The sequence below is a fragment of the Rhinatrema bivittatum genome, chromosome 19 (assembly GCF_901001135.1).
Source record: "Rhinatrema bivittatum chromosome 19, aRhiBiv1.1, whole genome shotgun sequence".
In the NCBI taxonomy this organism is placed as follows: Eukaryota; Metazoa; Chordata; class Amphibia; order Gymnophiona; family Rhinatrematidae; genus Rhinatrema; species Rhinatrema bivittatum.
In genome coordinates, this window is record NC_042633.1 from 33,396,216 (window position 1) to 33,416,627 (window position 20,412).

At 53.1% G+C, this 20,412-nt stretch overlaps 2 protein-coding genes across 2 annotated transcripts in view; both read right to left on the bottom strand.

Annotated features, from left to right (window-relative positions):
- SYDE1 (synapse defective Rho GTPase homolog 1) overlaps positions 1–1,294 on the bottom strand; it is a 37,112-nt gene extending 35,818 nt beyond the window's left edge. Inside the window, exon 1 of the mRNA XM_029584235.1 lies at positions 142–1,294. The gene's annotated coding sequence lies outside the window, so the exon portion shown is untranslated. The remainder of the gene's footprint in view (positions 1–141) is intronic.
- An 88-nt stretch (positions 1,295–1,382) lies between these two features.
- PNPLA6 (patatin like phospholipase domain containing 6) overlaps positions 1,383–20,412 on the bottom strand; it is a 57,610-nt gene continuing 38,580 nt past the window's right edge. Inside the window, exons 30-36 of the mRNA XM_029584515.1 lie at positions 12,973–13,089; positions 7,885–8,033; positions 6,833–6,985; positions 6,195–6,311; positions 5,466–5,562; positions 4,075–4,187; positions 1,383–3,566 (exon numbers count right to left, since the gene is read on the bottom strand). Coding sequence (XP_029440375.1) covers positions 3,492–3,566; positions 4,075–4,187; positions 5,466–5,562; positions 6,195–6,311; positions 6,833–6,985; positions 7,885–8,033; positions 12,973–13,089 — 821 coding nt within the window. The 3' untranslated portion in view covers positions 1,383–3,491. The remainder of the gene's footprint in view (positions 3,567–4,074; positions 4,188–5,465; positions 5,563–6,194; positions 6,312–6,832; positions 6,986–7,884; positions 8,034–12,972; positions 13,090–20,412) is intronic.

Genomic DNA, 20,412 nt, shown 5'->3' on the forward strand with positions numbered 1-20,412 from the left:
CAGACACAGACACACAGAGACACAGACACACACGCACAGAGACACACAGAGACAGACACACAGAGACACAGACACACACACAGACAGGCACACACACACACAGACACCTCGCCACTCTCATCTTCATCTTCTGGTACTGACCTCGGCCTCGGACCTTGACCATCCTTCTTGCTTGCCGCCAGGACCCGAGCTTCGCGTTGGGACTCTGACCTCTTGCCTCTTTTCTGCTGCCTGACCTGGACCTCTGGCCTGCTTCCGGCAATTCCTCGTCCTGCTGCCTGCCCCGACGCAGACCCCGGCTCCGATCCGGACTCCCCGCCCCCCCCTTGTCCTGACCGCCCTCGGGACCCATCCTAAGTCCCGCCGGACGCCGGACCCCAAGGGCTCAACCTGCGGGGAAGGTTTGCCCGGCGCAGGTGAAGCTCGCCTGTCCCCACTTCAGGGCGCGTAAGGGCTCGCACCCACGAAGCTCATCGCAGCAGGCGAGTCCCTAAAAGTGACTTCCCATGGCCGTTCTTGGGGGCGATTCGAAGGCCTTTGTTTCTGTCGTTCCCGGAGAGGGAGCTGGAGGGGGAGGGGTGCACGTGCTGGGCCGCTGATAAGGACCGCGGGCAGAGGGACGGGAAGCTGCCGGGCCCGGTGGCCCGATATAGAGAGGGCCAGGCAAACCACGAAGCGTCTGGCCACAAGCCCAACTGAAGCTACGGGACCACAGTGCGGAGACGGGGGGGGGGGGGGGAGCCAGGACTCTGCTTCCCATCCCCGACGCCCTCCGTTCGACCACCTAAGCAGGGCGGGAGCAGGCTCCCTCTTTGGCCCGGATATTCGGTCTCATAAATCTGGGCCTGGGACGGCGTGCGCCGGGCCGTACCAGACACCAGGCCCGGCCGCGGCCGCCCTGCCCCCCAGTACAGGCGGGGGGAGAGGTTTAAGTGACCACACGGAAGGGTTACGCGGCCAACGGGTCGGCCGGCGAGGGTTTCCCGTCCTGACCTTTCCCCCGACCCCCCCACCCCCACCGCAGCTCTCGCCAGCGTGACCGGGAATAGCATCCAGCGTCGCAAAAAAAGCGGACGACAGAGCCGGGGATTAGAGCTGAGGCACGGGGTGGGGAGGGAGAGAGAAAGCGAACCCCACTCCAGGGGAAAACCGCAGACAGAAAGGCAGCGACAGGGCCGGGGATTGGAACTCACGGGTTACCAGGCGCTCCCTCCCGACTCGCCCGTTCCCATAAATTTGCCTCCCGGGAGCAGGCATCTTCCCCCCTGCGCGACAATCCCCCCCCCCCCCCCCCCCGGGGTAACCACCACAAATACCGCACTGTTACGGAGGCCACGAGGGCCTCGACCGAACAGGAAAAAAAATAAAGGCCAAGGCGCTGGAACGATTTAAAGTCTTTTATTTTCATCCAGCGGCAGAAAACTCAACATCTCCATGAAAACGGGAGCACGGTTTACCAAAAAGGAAAGTTCATTTACAGGGTACGCCAGCTTAAAATTACAACAGCACAGGGGGCTAGGGGGGGGCGCGGCGGTTACTTCACAGAGCGGTTAACGTTTCCCCGGCTTTAAAAAAAAACCAAAAAAACTTTGTCAAAGAAAAAAAAAAGAGAGAGAGCGAGGCTGCTGGAAGCCGTGGGCAGGTCCCCGGGCTTGGGTGGCACCGGGACCGGCCCCACGGACGGCGCGCTGTTCTCGCAGCAGGAGGCGTTGCCCCCCCCCCCTCACCCCCACCCCCGCCGGGTCCCCATGGCAGTTACGAGTTCTCCGTCTTCCGGTTCTCAGCCCCGGCGTTTCGGGCTCTCTTTTCAACGCAGCGCCACGGACGTTTGCGGCCCGGAAACATCGCCACGATGTTATCGGTCCGCGTGCGGGTTTGTTTGTTTGTTTTTTTTAAATTAATTTTATTTTTAAACGCTGCGCGCGAGCCGGCGGCAGTCACCTCCCCCCCCCCCCCCCCCCCCCCCCGCGTCTTCCCTGCCGCGCTGGCGGAGGGTTTAAAGCGTAGCGGCCGCCACGCCGGGGCATCCCCGCCCGTCCTGCTGACACCCCCCCCCCCCCCCCGGCACGGTAGTTTTTTTCGGGGTACCAGCAATGGGCATGCACAATAAATCACGAGACGGCCCTCCCCAGCCCACGCAAAACCCGTCTGGTGCACGCTTGCGGCAGACGGAGGGCGGGAGGCGTCGCCGGGGCAGGGCGGGCATTACCAAGATGTGACCCCGCGGCACCCGAGAGAGGTCGAGCCGGTCCTGGTGTCAATCCCCCTCCCCCCTCCGTGGGCATCAGGCTTGCCAGTCCGTGATGGGCCTTTTTTTAAGCCAGTATAATATTGTGACCTCCGACCTCGCCAGGAACCAAGAACCGTCCTGCTCCTGGTTTCCCGGGGGGCAGGATTAGGCGGACGGCATCCTTTCTCCCTCCCCCTGGCCGCCTGCCGGTTACGCTGGATTTCATGGCAATGCCCTCCCCCCCCCCTCCATCCCCCCTCTGGGTGGCTTTTAAACAGCAACAAAGGTAAAGCACTTTCAGCTGATGTTTGCACGACAGGCACCGTGCAGACGTGATCTTTAATAACGCGCCACGCCAAAAGAAAAAAAAAGAAACAGGCGAAAGGCCGGGGTCTGCGGACGACGTGGGACAGGGGGGCCCCAGGAGACACCCAGAGGGGCCAAGGCCAGAGCCGGGGACTGGAACCCAGGTGCAGGGAGACCACAGGACTGGCTTCGGCACAAGGCAGACCCCCCCAAACCCTTCTGTGGGGATGTCCCCCCCAGCCCCAGCCCAGCCCGGCCGGGAAATGGTCCTCGCTGGCTCCCGGCGCCTTTCACGCCTGAAGCGACTTTTCCCCCTTTCACTTTTTATTTTTAATTTTTTTAGAACTTCAATGCCCTCCCCAACTCCCCCAAAGAAATAAATAAATAAGCGTGGTAATGCCCCGGGGAGAAGGTGCACGCGTGAAGTTCCCTTCGTCTCGGTACCGGAACAGGCGACTGCACGAGCCCCGGCTTCACGAGTCCTCGGTGCGGAGCGAGACGGAGCTGGAACGAAAAAAAAAAAAAGCGCGGAGGACCAGGAAGACCCCAACCCCGTCTTGCGTCGCGGGTTAAGCTCGAACTCTTTCTGCATTCACCTGCCAGACGGGTTTTCGGAGCCAGGGCGGGAGCAGGGGGACAACGAATTCAGTTCTGACCCGTCTGGCCCCGGTTCCAAACACAAGAGAGAAGGTAGCGCCAGAGGTTGCGGGGACGGATTGGGCGAGGGGGGCGGGGTGTTCGCTTTGGCCACAGCTCCGCTCGAAGCTCGTCCGCCTCCATCGCCGCGCCCAGCTGCGGCCTTCACGGAGCCAGTCTTCGTCCGTACGCACGGGATGCCTCGACAGGGTGCGCACGTGTGAAGAGGCGAGATTCGGGGTGGGTGGGGTGGGGGCGGGAGGGGCACCTCTTCGTGACCACGGTTGTGTTCCTGGGATCAGCCCCGGGCATTGCCAGGCTACGGCTCAGGGCTCGGGTAGAAGGCAGGGTCCGGCGGTTGACCTCGGCGGTGTCTGATGCTTTTCTCTTCGTCCTGCTTGTCCCCAAAAAAAAAAAAACCAAAAACAAAAAAACACGTTTTCACGGGCCCAGAAAATTCTGCAACCTGCTTCAACCAGCTGGAACGCACTGCTGCCGGGTTTATGACATCATAAGCCTGTGCTGCAACCCTGGGCGTCGTACAATGATGATCTCATCGTTGCGCAACACTTCTACGTTTCATAGAAAGTGGGGGGGAGAGAGGATGGAGGAAGGACTTGTTTGGGGCACTAACGATATTACTGTAATCAGAATTACATCCCTTCACAATGGAGTTATCTAGAAATATATTTAGACTAAGAAGCAACGTGCGACTTTGCCTTACGATTCAAGGAACTCAGCACTTGCCCAACATCCTGGCGTTTGTTCGCAGGTGGAGTTTAGATAATTTGCAAAGCAATATAGCTTCAAACAAATGTACATGTATTATACGGGCGTAAAGTCCCAATCATAAAATTCTTTCAAATGAATTGGACAAAGAAAAAGAAAGCCAGAGCACTTACGGTTTCAAAGACACCATTCTGGGTCCAGTTGGCAGGAGAGAGGTCCCCTTCCTCTTCCTCTCTAACGGCGTCCATCCCTTCTTCTTCATACTCGGTGAGGTAATCTGACTCCTCTGTTGGGAGCAGAACGGATACCGTAAGAAAAAGCTGCCTCAACGGAATATGCCCAGAGGACCCAACACCCAAGGACATCTACAGTCCTCCATAAAATACTCACAACCCAAGGCATATCCACAACCGCATACCCAATACCCAAGGGATGTCTATAGTACTCCACAAAATGCCCACCACCCAAGGGATAGCCACAATCATCTACTGAATACACAATACCCAAGGGATGTCTTCAGTCCTCCACAAAATGCCCACCATTCCAAGATATCCATAATCATCTATAAAATATGCAATACCCAACGAACATCTACAGTCCTCCACAAAATGCCCACCACCCAAGGGATATTCACAACCGCATACCCAATACGCAAGGGATGTCTATAGTACTCCACAAAATGCCCACAACCCAAGGGATAGCCACAATCATCTACTGAATACACAATACCCAAGGGATGTCTTCAGTCCTCCACAAAATGCCCACCACCCCAAGATATCCATAATCATCTATAAGATATGCAATACCCAACGAACATCTACAGTCCTCCACAAAATGCCCACCACCCAACGGATATCCACAACTGCATACTCCATACCCAACAAATGTCTACAGTCCTCCACAAAATGCCCACAACCCAAGGGATAGCCACAATCATCTACTGAATACACAATACTCAAGGGATGTCTTCAGTCCTCCAAGAAATGCCCACCACCCAAGGGATTTCCACAACTGAATATCCAATATCTAGGAGATATCCACAATCCTTATACCGAATACCCAAACCCGAAGGATGTCTACATTCCTCTACAAAATGCCCATCACCCAAGGAATATCCATGATCATCTACCGAATATCCAATACCCAAGGGACATCTACAGTCCTCTACAAAATACCCACTACCCAAGGGATAGCCACAACCGCATACCCAATATCCAACAAATGTCTACAGTCCTACACAAAATGCCCACCACCTAATTAAGATGCATTTAATACTGCATAAAGCTGTTTGTCTTAACTGGACACCCCCCCACCCCCTGGATGCACTACAGTCACAGCTTTTCCAAGGCACGCACCAGGAACTGCTGGCTCCTCTCTCTCTCTCTCTCTCTCTCTCTCTTTCCCTTTCAAAACCTTCTCACCCTCAGCCCTAGACACAGGAAAGGCTGGGACTAGGCAGCTGCATGCGCCAGGTGGAGAAGGTGGGGAGGGGCGCCCCCGGGTCTCAGCGCCAGACCTCCAGTGAACGTTTCCTCTGGCAGGTCGGAAGGGGGCCTCAACTCACCGTCCGCGTGAGCGTCCGAGAGGCAGCTGGGTACCGGCTCTATCCGGGAGACGATCTCCGCAAGATCGGTGAAGCCGGCGCTAGGGCAGGTCAGCACCTGGAAGGGAAAGAACGAGACAGATTGGGCGGGGGGGGGGGGGGGGTAGGAAGGGGGCAGGGAGAGACGAGGGCAGGAGGTGTTCCCCCCCCCCCGCCCCCGAGTCAAAAGACCTCTGACCCAAAGGCTGGCCTTTCCCGCTAAAAGAGGTGATGACCCAGGAGATGACCGGGTAAAAGCCCACGGCCGTGAAATAACCACTACAGGCCTCGTACTTGGTCTGGGAGGCAAAACAGGCCACGCCTGAGGGAGGGACGACCTAGGTGGCCTGCTGAAGAGGCGTTTCCAGGCGCGCCGCGATGCGTTGCCTGTACGGATTTGAAGCCTATAGTCACACTTTTGTTTATTCAGCTCCTTTACGTCTGTGCTGTCCTGAAAGGGATCTAACTCTTGATGCCTGCCGCTACCATCCTCGCTTGGGGGCCAGAAGAACCGGCGGTCGTACGGAAGGGCCCACGGCTAACTCCCATGGGACCGAGGGTCCGAGCTGCGGGGGGGAAACCGCCGCGCTCTGCGCCGGAGGTCGCGCGATAAGAGCGAAAGCTGACACGAGTGTTGATCATCCCCGGCTTTCTCGGGGGGGGGGAGTGCTGCTCTGCCACGCCGGATTGGGGGGGGCTCGGGCGACTCACGTCCATCCTTTTGCTCTCGTAGAAGTCAGCCGAGCGCCGGTCCATCACCATCTTCTCTATGATGTTGCCTCGGCTCCAGCCCCCGAAGATCACCTTCCCGTACTGGTAGCCCACGTCCTGCCGGAGACAGAGAGGGAGGGGGGGGGGAGAGAGCGCATGCACGAGCTGACAGTGAGAATGACACGTTTCCCTCGCAGGACTGATCTAACCCTCCCCTGCTCCTGTGTATTAAGGACAACTCCCGGGCCCGTGCCATTCTCAGGCATGCACCATTCTCTTTGTACTACATACGGATGCTCTGGTAATGTGTAATCAGGACAAAAGCACTGGGAGTGCAGACCAATATATATCCTGTTGTTAAATGGCCTGTCTATTAAGGACAGAGTAAAGCTGGCAAGAAACTGCATTAATGTGCCAGGAGAGGACTGTAGCTGACCAGACACCCTTTTATATTCACTGCAATTAAAACCTGCTATTACTGGTGACTAGAGACCCCACACTGGATACCATCACCCTTGCTATGTCACCGTAGGCCTGGGACGGCAGGGCAAGCTGTCATTATCTCTGGTCACTAGCCCCAGCTCAGGCCACCTTACCCACCCCCCCATGCCCCACTTTACAGGCACCGAGAGACTCACGAAAATCTCGTCAAACTTGCCGAAGTCCATGGTCTTGAACCTGTCAATGGGCGGCCGGATGTACTCGCAGTACGAGCTGGACTTCACCACCTCCAGCTGCCGCACGCAGGAGACATAAGCCAGGCGGGACTGGATCTCTGCCATGTCCGGCACCTGATGAGGGAAGGAACGAGTACGCGAGGGTAGACTGAGAAAACAGGCATTATATGCAGACAGACAGACAGACAGCAGGCTTGGCACCTCCACCACCTGCTGGAGACAGAAAAATACTGGCAGGCACTAGGTGGCACCTCAGGGGTATAGGACAGAGTCCGCAAAGTCTTTTTCTGTCTCCATCTGCTGGTCGGACGTACCCTGGACTGATCCGGGTACGTACAGGGAACGCGGGATTTTAGGGCTGTCATGCCACCGTATTGATAAAAATTTTGTATCTCGTCCCGTGACACATCCCCCTATCTGTTCACCCCCTCCTGTATCTCACCTTGTAACACATCCCCCTATCCATTCCTCCTCTCCTTTATTGGAGCGGACTAGAAGGGAACTGGGAAAGACGCAAATCCTGCCGCCACGCATAACTTGAAAAATCCACCCCCTGCACGCGGAAGAGGCCACCGGCGCGCGGGGGAATCCTTTTTTATAACGTGCGCGAAAAACAGCCGCGTCCACGTGCACGCACTGGGAAGCACACACATACGGACGCATGCGCACACGCTTTTAAAATCCACCCTTCGGTCAACTTGATTAATAGCAGTTTATGGACTTCTCCTCCATGAACTTATCCAAATCTTTCTTAAACCCAACTACACTAACCACGTCCTCTGGCAACAAATTCCGGAGCTTAATCGTGTGTCGAGCGAAAAAGAATTTTCTCCGATTTGTTTTAAATGTGCTACTTGTTAACTTCATGGAGTGCCCCCCTATCCATTCACCCTGTAACACATCCCCTGTATCCACTCAATCCCCCCCCCCACCCGCTTCTGTATCTTAAGCCCAGAGGTGGTGAAGAAGGACGGGAGTCTGATGAGCTAGGACCCAGCCTCGTCTGCACCCACCTTCACCTTCTCCGCCCAGGGGTTGATGCGCTTCCACAGCAGCCACCACCCGGAGAGGCAGTCGCCGTAGTTGCAGAGGTCCGTCTCGTCCTGGCTGCCCACGTCCACCGCGATCACCGTCTTGGCGCCCATGTTCCTGGCAATGTCGGCTGCAGGGTGGGGGCAAGAGAGAGAGAGCGGCGTGGTGTGAAAAATTAAAAAAAAAAAAACCGACCTCTCCCACCGTCCTCTTGCATTGCGTGCCAGGAGAAAATGAAATCGAGCCGCAACAGAAGCGAATAAACCCGGGTAGGAGGAAGCAAGTGCCTTTGAAAGAATACGGTGAGAGAGCGAGAAGAGGAGGTTTGAGATGCACGCAGAACTGTTATTTTCTCTACAGTTGGAAAGTTGAGCTCTCGGCGCCACCGGTCGCTGTTGTGATGGTGGAGGGGCTGCAGGAAGTCGCCTGGCACGGATGGCTCTCCATCCACACCCAGCTCCCCACAACGCCACCGTTTGTTGTGATGGTGGAGGGGCTACAGGAAGTCGCCTGGCACGGATGGCTCTCCCTCCACACTCAGCTCCCCACAACGCCACCGTTTGTTGTGATGGTGGAGGGGCTACAGGAAGTCGCCTGGCACGGACGGCTCTCCCTCCACACTCAGCTCCCCACAACGCCACCGTTTGTTGTGATGGTGGAGGGGCTACAGGAAGTCGCCTGGGACGGACGGCTCTCCATCCACACTCAGCTCCCCACAACGCCACCGTTTCAACCCCTTCGGACCGGGGCAGGGAAACGATTTTGGGCAAAGTGGATTTTGAGGTGGGGGGGGGGGGAACGACACACAACGTGAACCTCTCCGATTGTGGCAGTGGTTGTGTGTGTATGGGGGGGGGGGGGGCACATGCATGTTAACTTCTGGCCTGGGATTTCTCTTCTTCTGACCGGCTTGTGGTGGTGGTGGTGGAATGTTGCAGACCCAGTGCTCCCGAATTCCCCTCTCCCCCATCCACCCTGATGGGGGGGGGGGGGGTGGCAGTTCCACCAAGCGAACCCATTTCTGACGGCGATAATTCTGCATTTTGGATTTCGGTTCCCGGGACACTGCAGTATTTGAGGTTCCTGCACCTCCCATGGGAAAATCAGTCCTACAGGATGCAGCCATGCAATGGGGCTGGGAGTGCGGGAAAACCAGAAGCAGCCTCCGAGCTTCCCTCCAGCAGCCGGGTCACCTCTGCGCAGTGAGGGTAGATCGCATCCCTGGGTCATGGTGGGGAATGGATGGGAGTAAAAGGGGCTATGTGCCTTCCAGGGGCCACAAATGATAAAACCCATAGTATTTCACGTTTGGGGGGTGGGGGGGGGGGGTGTCACTCGGTCATTTGCAGCTGGGGGGGAGGGAGTTCTAACTAGACTAGAAGGGAGGTGGCTGGGAGAAAAAAAGAGTAGGGGGGGACAGAGACTCAACCGTCAAAATTACGGGAGGGGCAGATCTCAGGCATGCACGCAATGGAAAAGCAGGGCTACCTGAAGGGCAGCATCAGCCGGAGCACAGCCTGGCAGCGGTGGGCATCCTGGAGTCCATAAACCTGCAGACTGCAGAACGGACGCACCCGAGTCTGGCGCATGTCCGTCCGCGGCCATCCCTGCGGCACTCCTGGCAGAGCCCCTTCCAAGGGCTGCAAATAGGCTGAAGGATTTCAGAAGAGCTACAGGGAATATTCCTGAGATTTATTTGTACACGGGGAAGCCTAACTTTCCAACCTATCCACGGTGTAAACATTTTGGGTAGCTCTTTATAAACAGTGCGGTGGGAGCAAAAGAGGAAAATTGGTTCTTACCTGCTAATTTCATTCCTGAACCACCACAGATCAGTCCATGCTCCTGGGATTTGCCTCCCTGCCAGCAGAGGGAGACAGAGAGAGTCTCACTGACACTTTACATAACCCAGTGTGGCTCCTGCAGTCCCTCAGTATTTATCTGTACCCAAGCTAAGATGACAGCAACAACCATAAATTTCCAAGCAAGCTTCTAAGCAACTCCCTCCCCTCCAATGAGTCAGAAGAAGGTGAAGTTGTCCAAAATACACTGGAAAACTCACTTCCCAAATTTAACATACGCGATCAGCACTGAAAACCTCCAACTCCACACTACAAACAAAGCAAACGTACGAGTGGCTGCCCCCCCCCCCCAGTACATGGGCGGGGATCTGGCCTGATCTGTGGTACTACAGGAACAAACGTTAGCAGGTAAGAACCAATTTTCCTTTCCCTGTATGGACCCAGATCAGTCCAGACTCCTGGGATGTACCTAAGCGCCCCTTAACTCGGGTGAGACGTGGAGATTTCTGCTCATAGAACATTCTCACTAAATCATATGGAAACCGGAGCCCCGACATCTAAGCGATAATGCCTGGCAAAAGCGTTTAATGACTTCCCAGTAGCTGCCCTGCAAATTTCATTGCGGAAACACCTGATGTGACTCAGCCCAGGAAGTCGCCTCAGAACGAGTTAAGTGCGCCCCTAAACCCCCTGGTAGCAGGCACCATTTAGAAATTTAAGTCAACTTGATCGCTTCCTTCAGTCACTACACGTAGCCTTAGACGCCTTGCTTTTCTTCTTTGGACCATTCCACAGCATAAAGAGGTGATACGATCTACAAAGAGGAGATACGATCTATGGAAATCATAAGTGACCTTTAGATACCTCAATAATGCATGCCTCCAATCTAAAAGCCTAAGCTCCCCCCGCATAAGGCATACAGGAATCCAAATCCGTAAAAGCTGGAAGCTCCACTGTCTAAGAAGGAACGCAGAAACTATCTCAGGCAGAAGAGAAGGCACCATGCATAAAGATATCCCCGAATTAGATTATCTGTAGAAAGGAATCTCAACACGACAGTGCCTGGAGCTCCGAAATTCTCCTGGCTGAACAAACACCAACCAAGAAAACCACTTTAAGAATCAAGTCTTTAACCATAGCTCTCTTTAGTGGTTCAAACAGAGCCTCACACAATCCTCCAAGGACTGGATTCAGATTCCAAGATGGACAAATGTTCCACACCTGAGGACGCAAGTTCTTAGCTCCCTGAAGGAACCGTATAACATCCAGAATTGCGGACAGAGGATACCCTTGCACCTTACCCCAGAGACAACCCAATGTCACTACCTGGACACTCAGAGTTAAAAGGCCAATCCCTTGACCAGAACCTTTCTGTAGAAAAGCCAAAATATGCAATACCGTAGCCTGAACAGACTGAGGCTGCACTCCGTCAACAGCAGACCAGGACTTGAAGATCCTCCAAATTCGCACATACGTCAAGGATATAGAAGGTAGAAATAACCGCTTTGGAATATACCCTCCATCTCAGTTGTCCCCTCTCAGAAGTGAGCTGCCTGACCCAAAAATATTGGGACCTTGTGGAAAACAATCAACCGATGTCCGAACCTCAGGGGCCCATCTATGGCCATGTTGATCAGATCTGGGAAGCACGATCGATGTGGCCACTTTGGAGCTACCAGGATCACGGTGCCTGGATGTTTCTCTTTCCGCCGTAATCCCTTGTCCACCAGAGGCCATGGGAGGGAAGACAAAGAAGAATCCCTCAAGTTCACAGCAGCACCAGAGCTCCGATTCCTTTGTACCGTGTTATGTTCAGCGGCTGTAAAACCGTGACGCCTTGGCGTTCTCTTTGGTTGGGATATCCTCATCGTCCTTGAATGAGACACATCGCTGCCTCCCACAGCCCCCATTCCCCGGGGTCTAACTTTCTCCGACTGATAAAATCCGCCTGAACGTAGTTCACTCTGGCAATATGAGACACTGCCAGCCACTCCAAGTTCTGTTCTGCCCAGAGAATCAACTCCCGGGCCTCTCAAGCCACTGCCTGATTCTTGGTTCTGCCTTGACGATTAGACAGAGAAATACTGAAGGACTGCAGGAGGCACACTGGGTTATGTACAAAGTCAGTGAGACTCTCTCTGTCTCCATCTGCTGGCAGGGAGGCAAAACCCAGGAGCCTGGACTGATCTGGGTACATACAGGGAACACTTAATTCCACTAGGGTTGCTCCCTCACCCAGGTCAACCTAAATAGGCCAATCCAATCTGGTTTTTTTTTTTTCTTATCTCTCCCATTACATGCAAGGAGATGAGATGCAGCTCCTACTTTTTATTTTTGAGGGGTGTGGGGGGAGAATCAGAAATGCAAGTCCCTGCATGCAATTCAGTTTTCCCTCGCCTAGGTCTCTGACATCGCCTGCAAAGCATCATGGGAGTTTAGGGCCAGTGTAATCCAAGATGGCCACCTTCCTACCACCATTTCCTTGCTTCCCCCGTGTTAAATTCGAGACCAGAAATAGGGATACAGGATTTCTTTTCTCTTTATATGGTAATTAGTTGTAAACATTCCCCTTAAAAGTGGCAAAAATAAAATCTTTTCCACAAGTTTTCGTTTTCTGCCTTTTCTTGGTTCCCTCCGATACTGCCATTAGACCAGTAAGCTCATTTCTAGAAGAACTCCGCTTCATTTAATCTTTTTTTTTTTTTGTTTGTTTTGTTTCCTTGAAGGTTACAGTATTTTTTTTTTTTTCCTGGGCCGTTCAAGGAGCATCAATCTTGTCATCTCAGTGAACAAACCATCAACCAATAAACACACATTTCTAGAGCTGGATCAGCCTACAGGGGCCGCATGGGGGTGAGGATTGTGCTCTCAGGATTGGCTGTGGAAGAAAACAAAGTTGAGGTGACTTTGGTTAGCGGCCTAACCGCCCAGCGTGCAATGGACGTTAGGAACCGCGGAGATACTGGTGACCACTTCACCACGATTGGTCTTCCTAGGGCAGGTGGAGCCACTCCTGGTTTTGCCCCCGTCTGCAGGTGCAAAGTTGCAGTTTTGCAGATGTGATCACTGATCATTTTACTCATTTAGTAAATTAAAACCAGGACTGGCTCCCGCCCGTCCTAGGTGATTATGGAGTCACCCAAGCAACCCTCCCATACAAGTGCTTCCAACCCGCTCTCCTCCACCTCTCCCTCCTACTAACTGAGGGGCAGTGCCATGCAGTGTCCTGGAGCTCGCTGCCTCTTCACCTCCGCACCGGGTACTTGCCTGGCAGGTTGTTGATGTAGCCTCCGTCCATCAGTAAATTGCCATCCTTGGGGTCACAGAGTGGCGGCAGGTACCCGGAGAGGGTCATGCTAGCTCTCGCGTACCGCCACAGTGAGCCTAACCGTGCAAGGGAACAAAGGCAATGAGAAGAGGAGGAGACCTGGCGTCCCTGTGCGAGTCCATCAGAGAGGAAGAGAGAGAATAAAAAAAAAAACAACCCAGCAGCAGAGGGGAGAAAAGGCGGGAGGCCAGTCTCCCTCTACCTCTTTCCCAGCTAGAGAAACCTGCACGCCCCTGCCGAGCAACAGACAAAACTCATCAATTGCCCCGGATGGATTTCTGCCAGCCCTTCCGACCTCCATTTGCCTTAGGGTGTTGTGCGCTCTCACGTGGACACAACTTCACTACTTGCATCGCTCTGTGTACACGAAGAACTCTGTAGATGCTTGGCAAGCACCGGACCTGCACAGAACAGAGTTCGTTTTCCTCTACTTCCTGACGTCCTCATCAACCTCTCCCCCTCTGTGGCCTTTACCTCCACAGAAACTCACGACACTACCTCCCCCCTTCCCAACCACCACCACCACCGCCCTACTGAGCGTCAGGTACCACCCCCCCTTCGAATTTGGAAGCCACTTAAAACCTTGAAAGTGGTGTGGAGCTAACACACTTAAAACTGGTCATGGGTGCAGAAGTCAGAACACACATAAGGGTCAGCGGAGAAGTTGTAGGCAATACCTTTTCAGTGGTCCAATGAGGGGGCGCTTAAATCTCGAAAGCTCATCATAGATGCATGGAGCTAATCCAGTATCGTCTAAAACTTTTTCGTTGGCCCTTAGTTCAACATATTCAAGTCTAACGTGGTATTTGTATGGAGGGGACTGGTGCCTTTGACCTGCCCTGATCATGAGACTCTGGGAGGGAAGTCAACGCTTCCGGCAACATTGGAGCCACCTCGCATGGACACCATCTGCGTGCCGGGGACCTTTAAAAAGTGGCGCGCCTCTTATGTCAGCCTTCTCCGAGCTTAAGGCAGGAAGGAAAAGAAAATGGAAGATTCTAACGCCAGTTAGAGGACCAATGGATCTTCTCATTAATTGTCCAAGTTCAACACATAACGACAACAAAACAGGGACCAGCTAGTATCCAATTTGTTCTCTCAAAATTAACTAACTGTGAACAATACCACAAATCATATCTGGTATAATTGTTATAAAAAACCAACTTTATTTGAACAATTTTCTTATTTGAAAATTTTTTTTCTATTATTATTTTATTATTATTTTTTAATTTTTATTTTTAAAGAGACAGAAACCTCAGCACTGGTAAAACAGGTTAATTAACCAAGTTTTTTTTGGAAAACCAGTAATTTCAATCACAGGTCTCCATTTGTCTCTCTTTTTTAGAATTTTGATTAAAAAGTCTCTTAAAAAGAGTATTTCCAATTTTCAATTCCTTATACAGTGTGTCATGTATGGCTACCGCACTAAACTGCTTCAATGGCAGAAAAACTTTCCATGTGGTTTTCACTGCTGCGGAAACGGTAGATTTTCACTGCTGCGGCGGCAATAGATTTTAAACCGCTAGCCAACTTCTTATATATTTCTCTCAGCGGCAATGGATTTTTGGCCGCTGACCCACACACTGTTTATAAAGGCTTTGTCCAGAAATAATTTGTTAGTTTGAAGCCCATCATTACTAAATTTAATCAAATGAAGGACAAGACTATTTCTTGAAATCTTTGTCCTAAAATAATTGCACTTATCTTTTGGACTCGTGGCCGTTTCTTTTTTGTGCCTAAAACGAGTCTGTGCCAAAAGTCCCCGCCAACGTTAACGTTTCGCTTAACGCTTCCTCAGGGCGAGTTCTGTGAAATATGCCATTAAAGCAGTTTAGTGCGGTAGCCATACATGACACACTGTATAAGGAATTGAAAATTGGAAATACTCTTTTTAAGAGACTTTTTAATCAAAATTCTAAAAAAGAGAGACAAATGGAGACCCGTGATTGAAATTACTGGTTTTCCAAAAAAACTTGGTTAATTAACCTGTTTTACCAGTGCTGAGGTTTCTGTCTCTTTAAAAATAAAAATTAAAAAATAATAAAAAAATAATAATAGAAAAAATGTTTTCAAATAAGTAAATTGTTCAAATAAAGTTGGTTTTTTATAACAATTATATAAGTTCAACACATGACAAATCTCCAGCGGAGAAAGCAACTGACACTCCGCCCATGAGGTTGCCTGCGCCCTAATGGATGCGCTCTCAACCCCTCCGGCACCGACCGGCCCTTACAGATGTAAGCCAATGCTATCGTCTCTTTCAACCATCATGCAATAGTGCCCGTAGACGGCTTTTTTCCCTTCTAGCGTCTCTGCACAGGACAAAAAGATGATCAGATCTCCAAAAGGCATTTGTCGCCTTACGATACCGCAAAAGAATTCTGCGCCCATCCAGCAAGAGAAGCTCCCTCGCCACAGGAGCATCCACAGACAAATTCGGAAAGGCCAGTAACTCGATCACCTGGCTAAGGTGAAAGGAGGAAACCAACTTAAGTAAAAAAAAAAAAAGAACTAAGTTCAGATTCCATGCTGGACAAATCTTCTGAATGGGAGGATGGAAATATTTTGCCCCCTTTGAGGAAAAGAACCACCTCTGGGGGAAGACGCCAATAGTCTTCCCTAAATCCTACCTTGAAGGGAACCTAAGGCTGCCACCTGAATCCAAAGGGAATTATAGGCCAAAGCATAAGTCAAACAACTTTGCAAAAAAAACCAAACAAACTAGAATCTGCAGAACGTCCACTTTCAGAGGCTGCACCTTTTTCTGTAAACACCAGGATTCAAAGACTCTCCACACTCGGACAAGAGCCAAAGACGTGGAAGGCCGCCTTGCCTGGAGCAAAGTCGCAATCACAGGCTCCGAATAACATTTCAAGCAGAGCCGTCGCCTCTCAAAGCCAAGCCGCTAGACAGACGTGATCCTCCCAGTCAGAAAATACGGGTTCCCTGCCACAAAAGCCCTGACAGATGGGCCAAGCGAACGGAACCATTCACCACCAGACGAAGAAGGTCTGCAAACCACAGCCGCGCGGCCACTCAGGAGCCACCCGGATCACCCTGCCTGGATGAAGCTCGATGCGCCGCCGCACGCGTCTTATGAGAGGCCACGGTGGAAACACGGACAGCAACAGGTGTGTCGGCCACAGGTGAACGAGAGCGTCGATGCCCTCCGATCCGACCTCCCTTCTGTGACTGAAAAATCGATTCGTCTTCGCATTTCCTGAAGTCACCATGAGACCACTGCTGGTCTGCCCAGACTGGCTTGAATCAAGAAGGCCTCCTCCGACCCACTTCCCCGGACACAGACGAGGAAGTCTGCCTGCACATAGTGCACTCTGGCTACATGGGAAGCCGCTACTCTTGCCAGATGTATCTCCACCCCAACAAAAAGCTATTGCGCCTCCGCTACTGGACGCCTGTCCGTTCCACCCTGGCGGTTTATATACGCCACTGTCACAGCATCGTCTTAGAACACTTGCACCGCCTTGCCTTGAATGAGGGGGAGAAACTCCAGTAAGGCTCTGCGCACTGCCCTGGTTTCCAGCCGATTGATGGACCAGGTCGCCTCTTCTGAAGACCACTGCCCCTAGGCTAATTTACCTTGACACATCGCCCCCCCCCCCCAACCAGAGAGGCTAGCACCCATGGTCACCACCACCCAGTCGGGCACTTCTCGATCCATCCCTGTCTCGAGATTGTGCCAAGATGGCCACCACGAGAAACTAGAACTGGCATCCTCTGGCAACGGCAAATAAAGCTGAAATTCACCCGAAAGCGGATTCCAATGGGATATCAGCACCCTCTGCAGAGGGCACACATGAGCAAAGACTCATGGAAGTAACTCCAGCGTAGAAGCCATGGAACCCAGGACTTGCAAATAATCCCGGACCCTAGGAACTGACAGATGCATCAGCTGAAGGACCCGACTCTGCAACTTGATTACCCGCTCCGTAGTCAGAAACACCTTCTCCAACCAGGTATCGAAGCGTGCCCTCAGATATTCCAACGACTGGGTCAACTTTAAACGGTTCCTGCCAGATTCGTCATCCAGCCCAATGAATGCAGGCCTGCCGGAACCACTGGACTGAGTGACAACACTCCATTTCCAACAGCCCGTACTAACCAATCGACCAGGTACAGGAGCACCAGGATACCTTCCTTCCTGGGTGCCACCGCCTCTACCACCATCACCTTTGTGAACATGCACGACGCAGCTGCCAACCCAAAGGGAAGGGACTCAAAATTGGAAATGATCCCCCAGGACCTTGAACCGCTGAGGTCCGGCCCGAAATAAGCTTCCGACCAGTCCAACGATGCCAGAAACTTTCCTTTTCGCACTGCTGCTATCACCATGCATAACGTCTCTATCTAAAACCATAGCCCCCCCCGGAGGGCAGCATTGACCTTCTGCAGATAGAGAATGGGCCGAAAGGTGCCCTTCTTTTTGGGCACCACAAAGTACACAGAGCATTGACCCTGGCCCCTCTCCAGAGGGGGCACTGGAACAATGGACGTGCAGGAGCTGTAGCCATTGCAACGCCTCCCGCACCACCTCTCGTGTGGCCCTGGAGACCAGTGGGAGATTACAAAGGCGTCCCTGAGCAGACAAGAAAATTCCACATCTCACACCACCTCCAGGACCCACTGGTCAGATGTGATCTTGGTCCACTCCTCGTAAAAGAGGGCCAGGCTTCCTCCACTGGCCCGCCTTCAATGACCAATCTTACTTCTGCCTCCCCCTTGGGGCCTCCCATCCTTCGGAGGCCTGCGTTGGGCTCGAAAGGACCGCCAACCGCCTGAACTCTATTTCTGCACCGCTGGCCCAGGGCTCCTGCTAGTGCGAAACTGCCTCACTACTCGGAATTGAGTTCGCGGAAAAAAAACAACTTGTTGGGAGTTGTCCTCAGGCAACATCTTACCCTTCAACTCCCTCCCGTGCTTCACGAGCTGTCCAAATAGCAGCTTTCCCTTGAAGTGGAGGTTAGACAGCTGCGCATCCGTCGACCAATTTCGTAGCCGTTGGAGTCTCCTTGCAGCTACCGCCATCTTCTGGTGGAAGTACGTATCATATCTTACTAAGCATCAGCCACGGAGGGCACGCCCGCCTCAGCCGTAGTCCCTTACCGCTTGCCATGTGCCTTCTGCACCCAGCACACACCCCGGCGAGCTGCGTCAAACTTCCGCCCACCGCGGCAGAGAAGGCTGCAAGCCGAAACCTCAAACAGCCTTTGAGCGGGATCTCCAGTTTCCGAGCCTGGACATCCTTTAGAGCTGCCGCTCTAGCTACAGGAATGGATGTTTTCTTAGTGACCGCCGGACATGGCTGCATCCACCTTGGGAACTCTCCCGGACTCCAAGACCTGCTCCGGCCAGGGGGTATAGCTTAGCCACAGCTCCCGCTACCTCCCGGCCCACCTCGGGAGATTCCCCCTCCCGATCTATCAGCTTCTTCACCGTCGTCGGCAACAGAAAGACCGTAGGGGGTCACCTTAATTCCCTCAGGACCAGATCACCCCTTCATTATCCGAGTCCTCCCAGGTTTGTTCCGGCAAGGGATATAAGCGTAGCCATAGCTCTGGCTACCTTCAGGCCCGCTTCGGGAGACTCCCATTCTCGATCCAGTAACTTCCTCACCTTCTTGTGTAAAGGAAAAACCACCTTAGGAGGTGTCCCCCCCCCCCCCAGAACCGGGTTTACCCCCTCATCCCCAAATCTTCCAACACCTGGGGAACCTAACTCCTCCCTGCAGTCACCCTCAGCAGTCGGGACCCTCATCCACCAGGATGCGCTGAATCGCCGACCGGGCCCACCCGACTCGCCTGACGTGTCCCCGTCCTCACTCGTGGATCATCCCAGCTCAAGGAGACGCAGGGTCCCTCCAGAGCCCGCCTGCTTTTCCCCCTGCCCGAGGCTTTCCAGTCACGAGGGGTTTTCCTGGGAAGCGGCCGTCTGGATCCTGCCTCCTTCTCAGCCAAACGGTCCTTGTGAAGAAGCAGAACAAGATCCGCCAAAAAACTGCTCCGAATCCCAAGGGGACCGATCCTGCTCCTCGTCCCCTTGGGCTCTCCCTCCCCCTTTTATTTAACTTCAGGCTGCAGGTTTGCACCTCTACCGCCCGCTGGAGGCAGAGAAATACCAGGGGGACTGCGGGAGGCGCTCTCGGTTATGTAGCAGGGCCTGAAAAGCTTTTAGTCTCTGCCTCCATCTGCTGGCAGGGATGCATAATCACACTTATCTGGACTGCTCTGGGGGAGGAACAGGAAACCTATTTTTTTCTATCATTTTACATGATTTAAAAAAGCTTAACAGAGTGTAAGTAATAAAAATAAAAAAAAAAAATACTGCATGGAGGTTTAAAAGGAGAATGCAGTCATGGTTGTTGGAGAAAATCTGTCCAGCAGCTCTGCCCTGGCGAACCTATCCCAGGAATCACAGAAAGGCTCCAATGATCATGAAAAAAAAAACAAAAAAACCCCCCCGAAACAGAAGACACGTCCACCGAGGCTGTCCCCTCGCACGACCTTAAAAGAGCCAGGAGGGGAGGGGCGTGTCTACTGAAATCGGGCAAACGAACATCAAAAACACTCAGCGCCAGCGTTTATAATCCTAACAAAACGCTCAGCGCCTTGACCAAAAACACCTGGCTCTATGGTGTGGGGTCGTCCCCTCCAATTCCTTCTTCTACAAAGTCCAGTACCCAAACTCAACCCTACCCAGTGGCAGTGAAACTCTAGACTCAATGATGTCACCCGCGAGCCAAACCGTCGAGGATGCTAACTGGGCTATCAAACTGTCCCATATCCATTTATTGACAAGGCCGTCTACTCCACACTGACTCTCCTCCCCCCCCCCCAAAAACGCCGACCTTCTTTTTACGTGTCTGCTCAAAAGCGTGCAGGTTTCTCATTGGTCTGGACCCTAGGCCCTGGAAGATGGCGACAGGACCCGCGCGTTACGACCTCTCAAGCCAGCCATCTAGCTCTGGCTGTGCGTGGGGTGCGGAAGGGAAGGGATGAAGCAGCCTTGATGCAACACAGCTTGGAAGAAAGATACTGCCAGACTCAACCTGTAATGTAAATGCCAGTGACCTGGAGGTGGGTAGGGAAGGGGGGAGGCCTAGACTGAGTGGCCGGGAACAGCACGAGCGCGGTCAAAAGGGGGATGGTGGAACGGGTTAACGGCTGCATCCTCGGAGGTAGGGGGCTGCCGTGGTTGGGTGTCCGATGGCCTCTTCCTTCCAAGCTGGGCGCGCCGCCCCCTTCCAATGCCCGCCTCCGGGTGGATGTAGCAAGAGGAAACCAAATGCTGACCTGGGACATTGTTAACATAGCAGCCATCCACAAGTACGTGACTATCCTTGGGGTCGCAGAGAGGAGGCA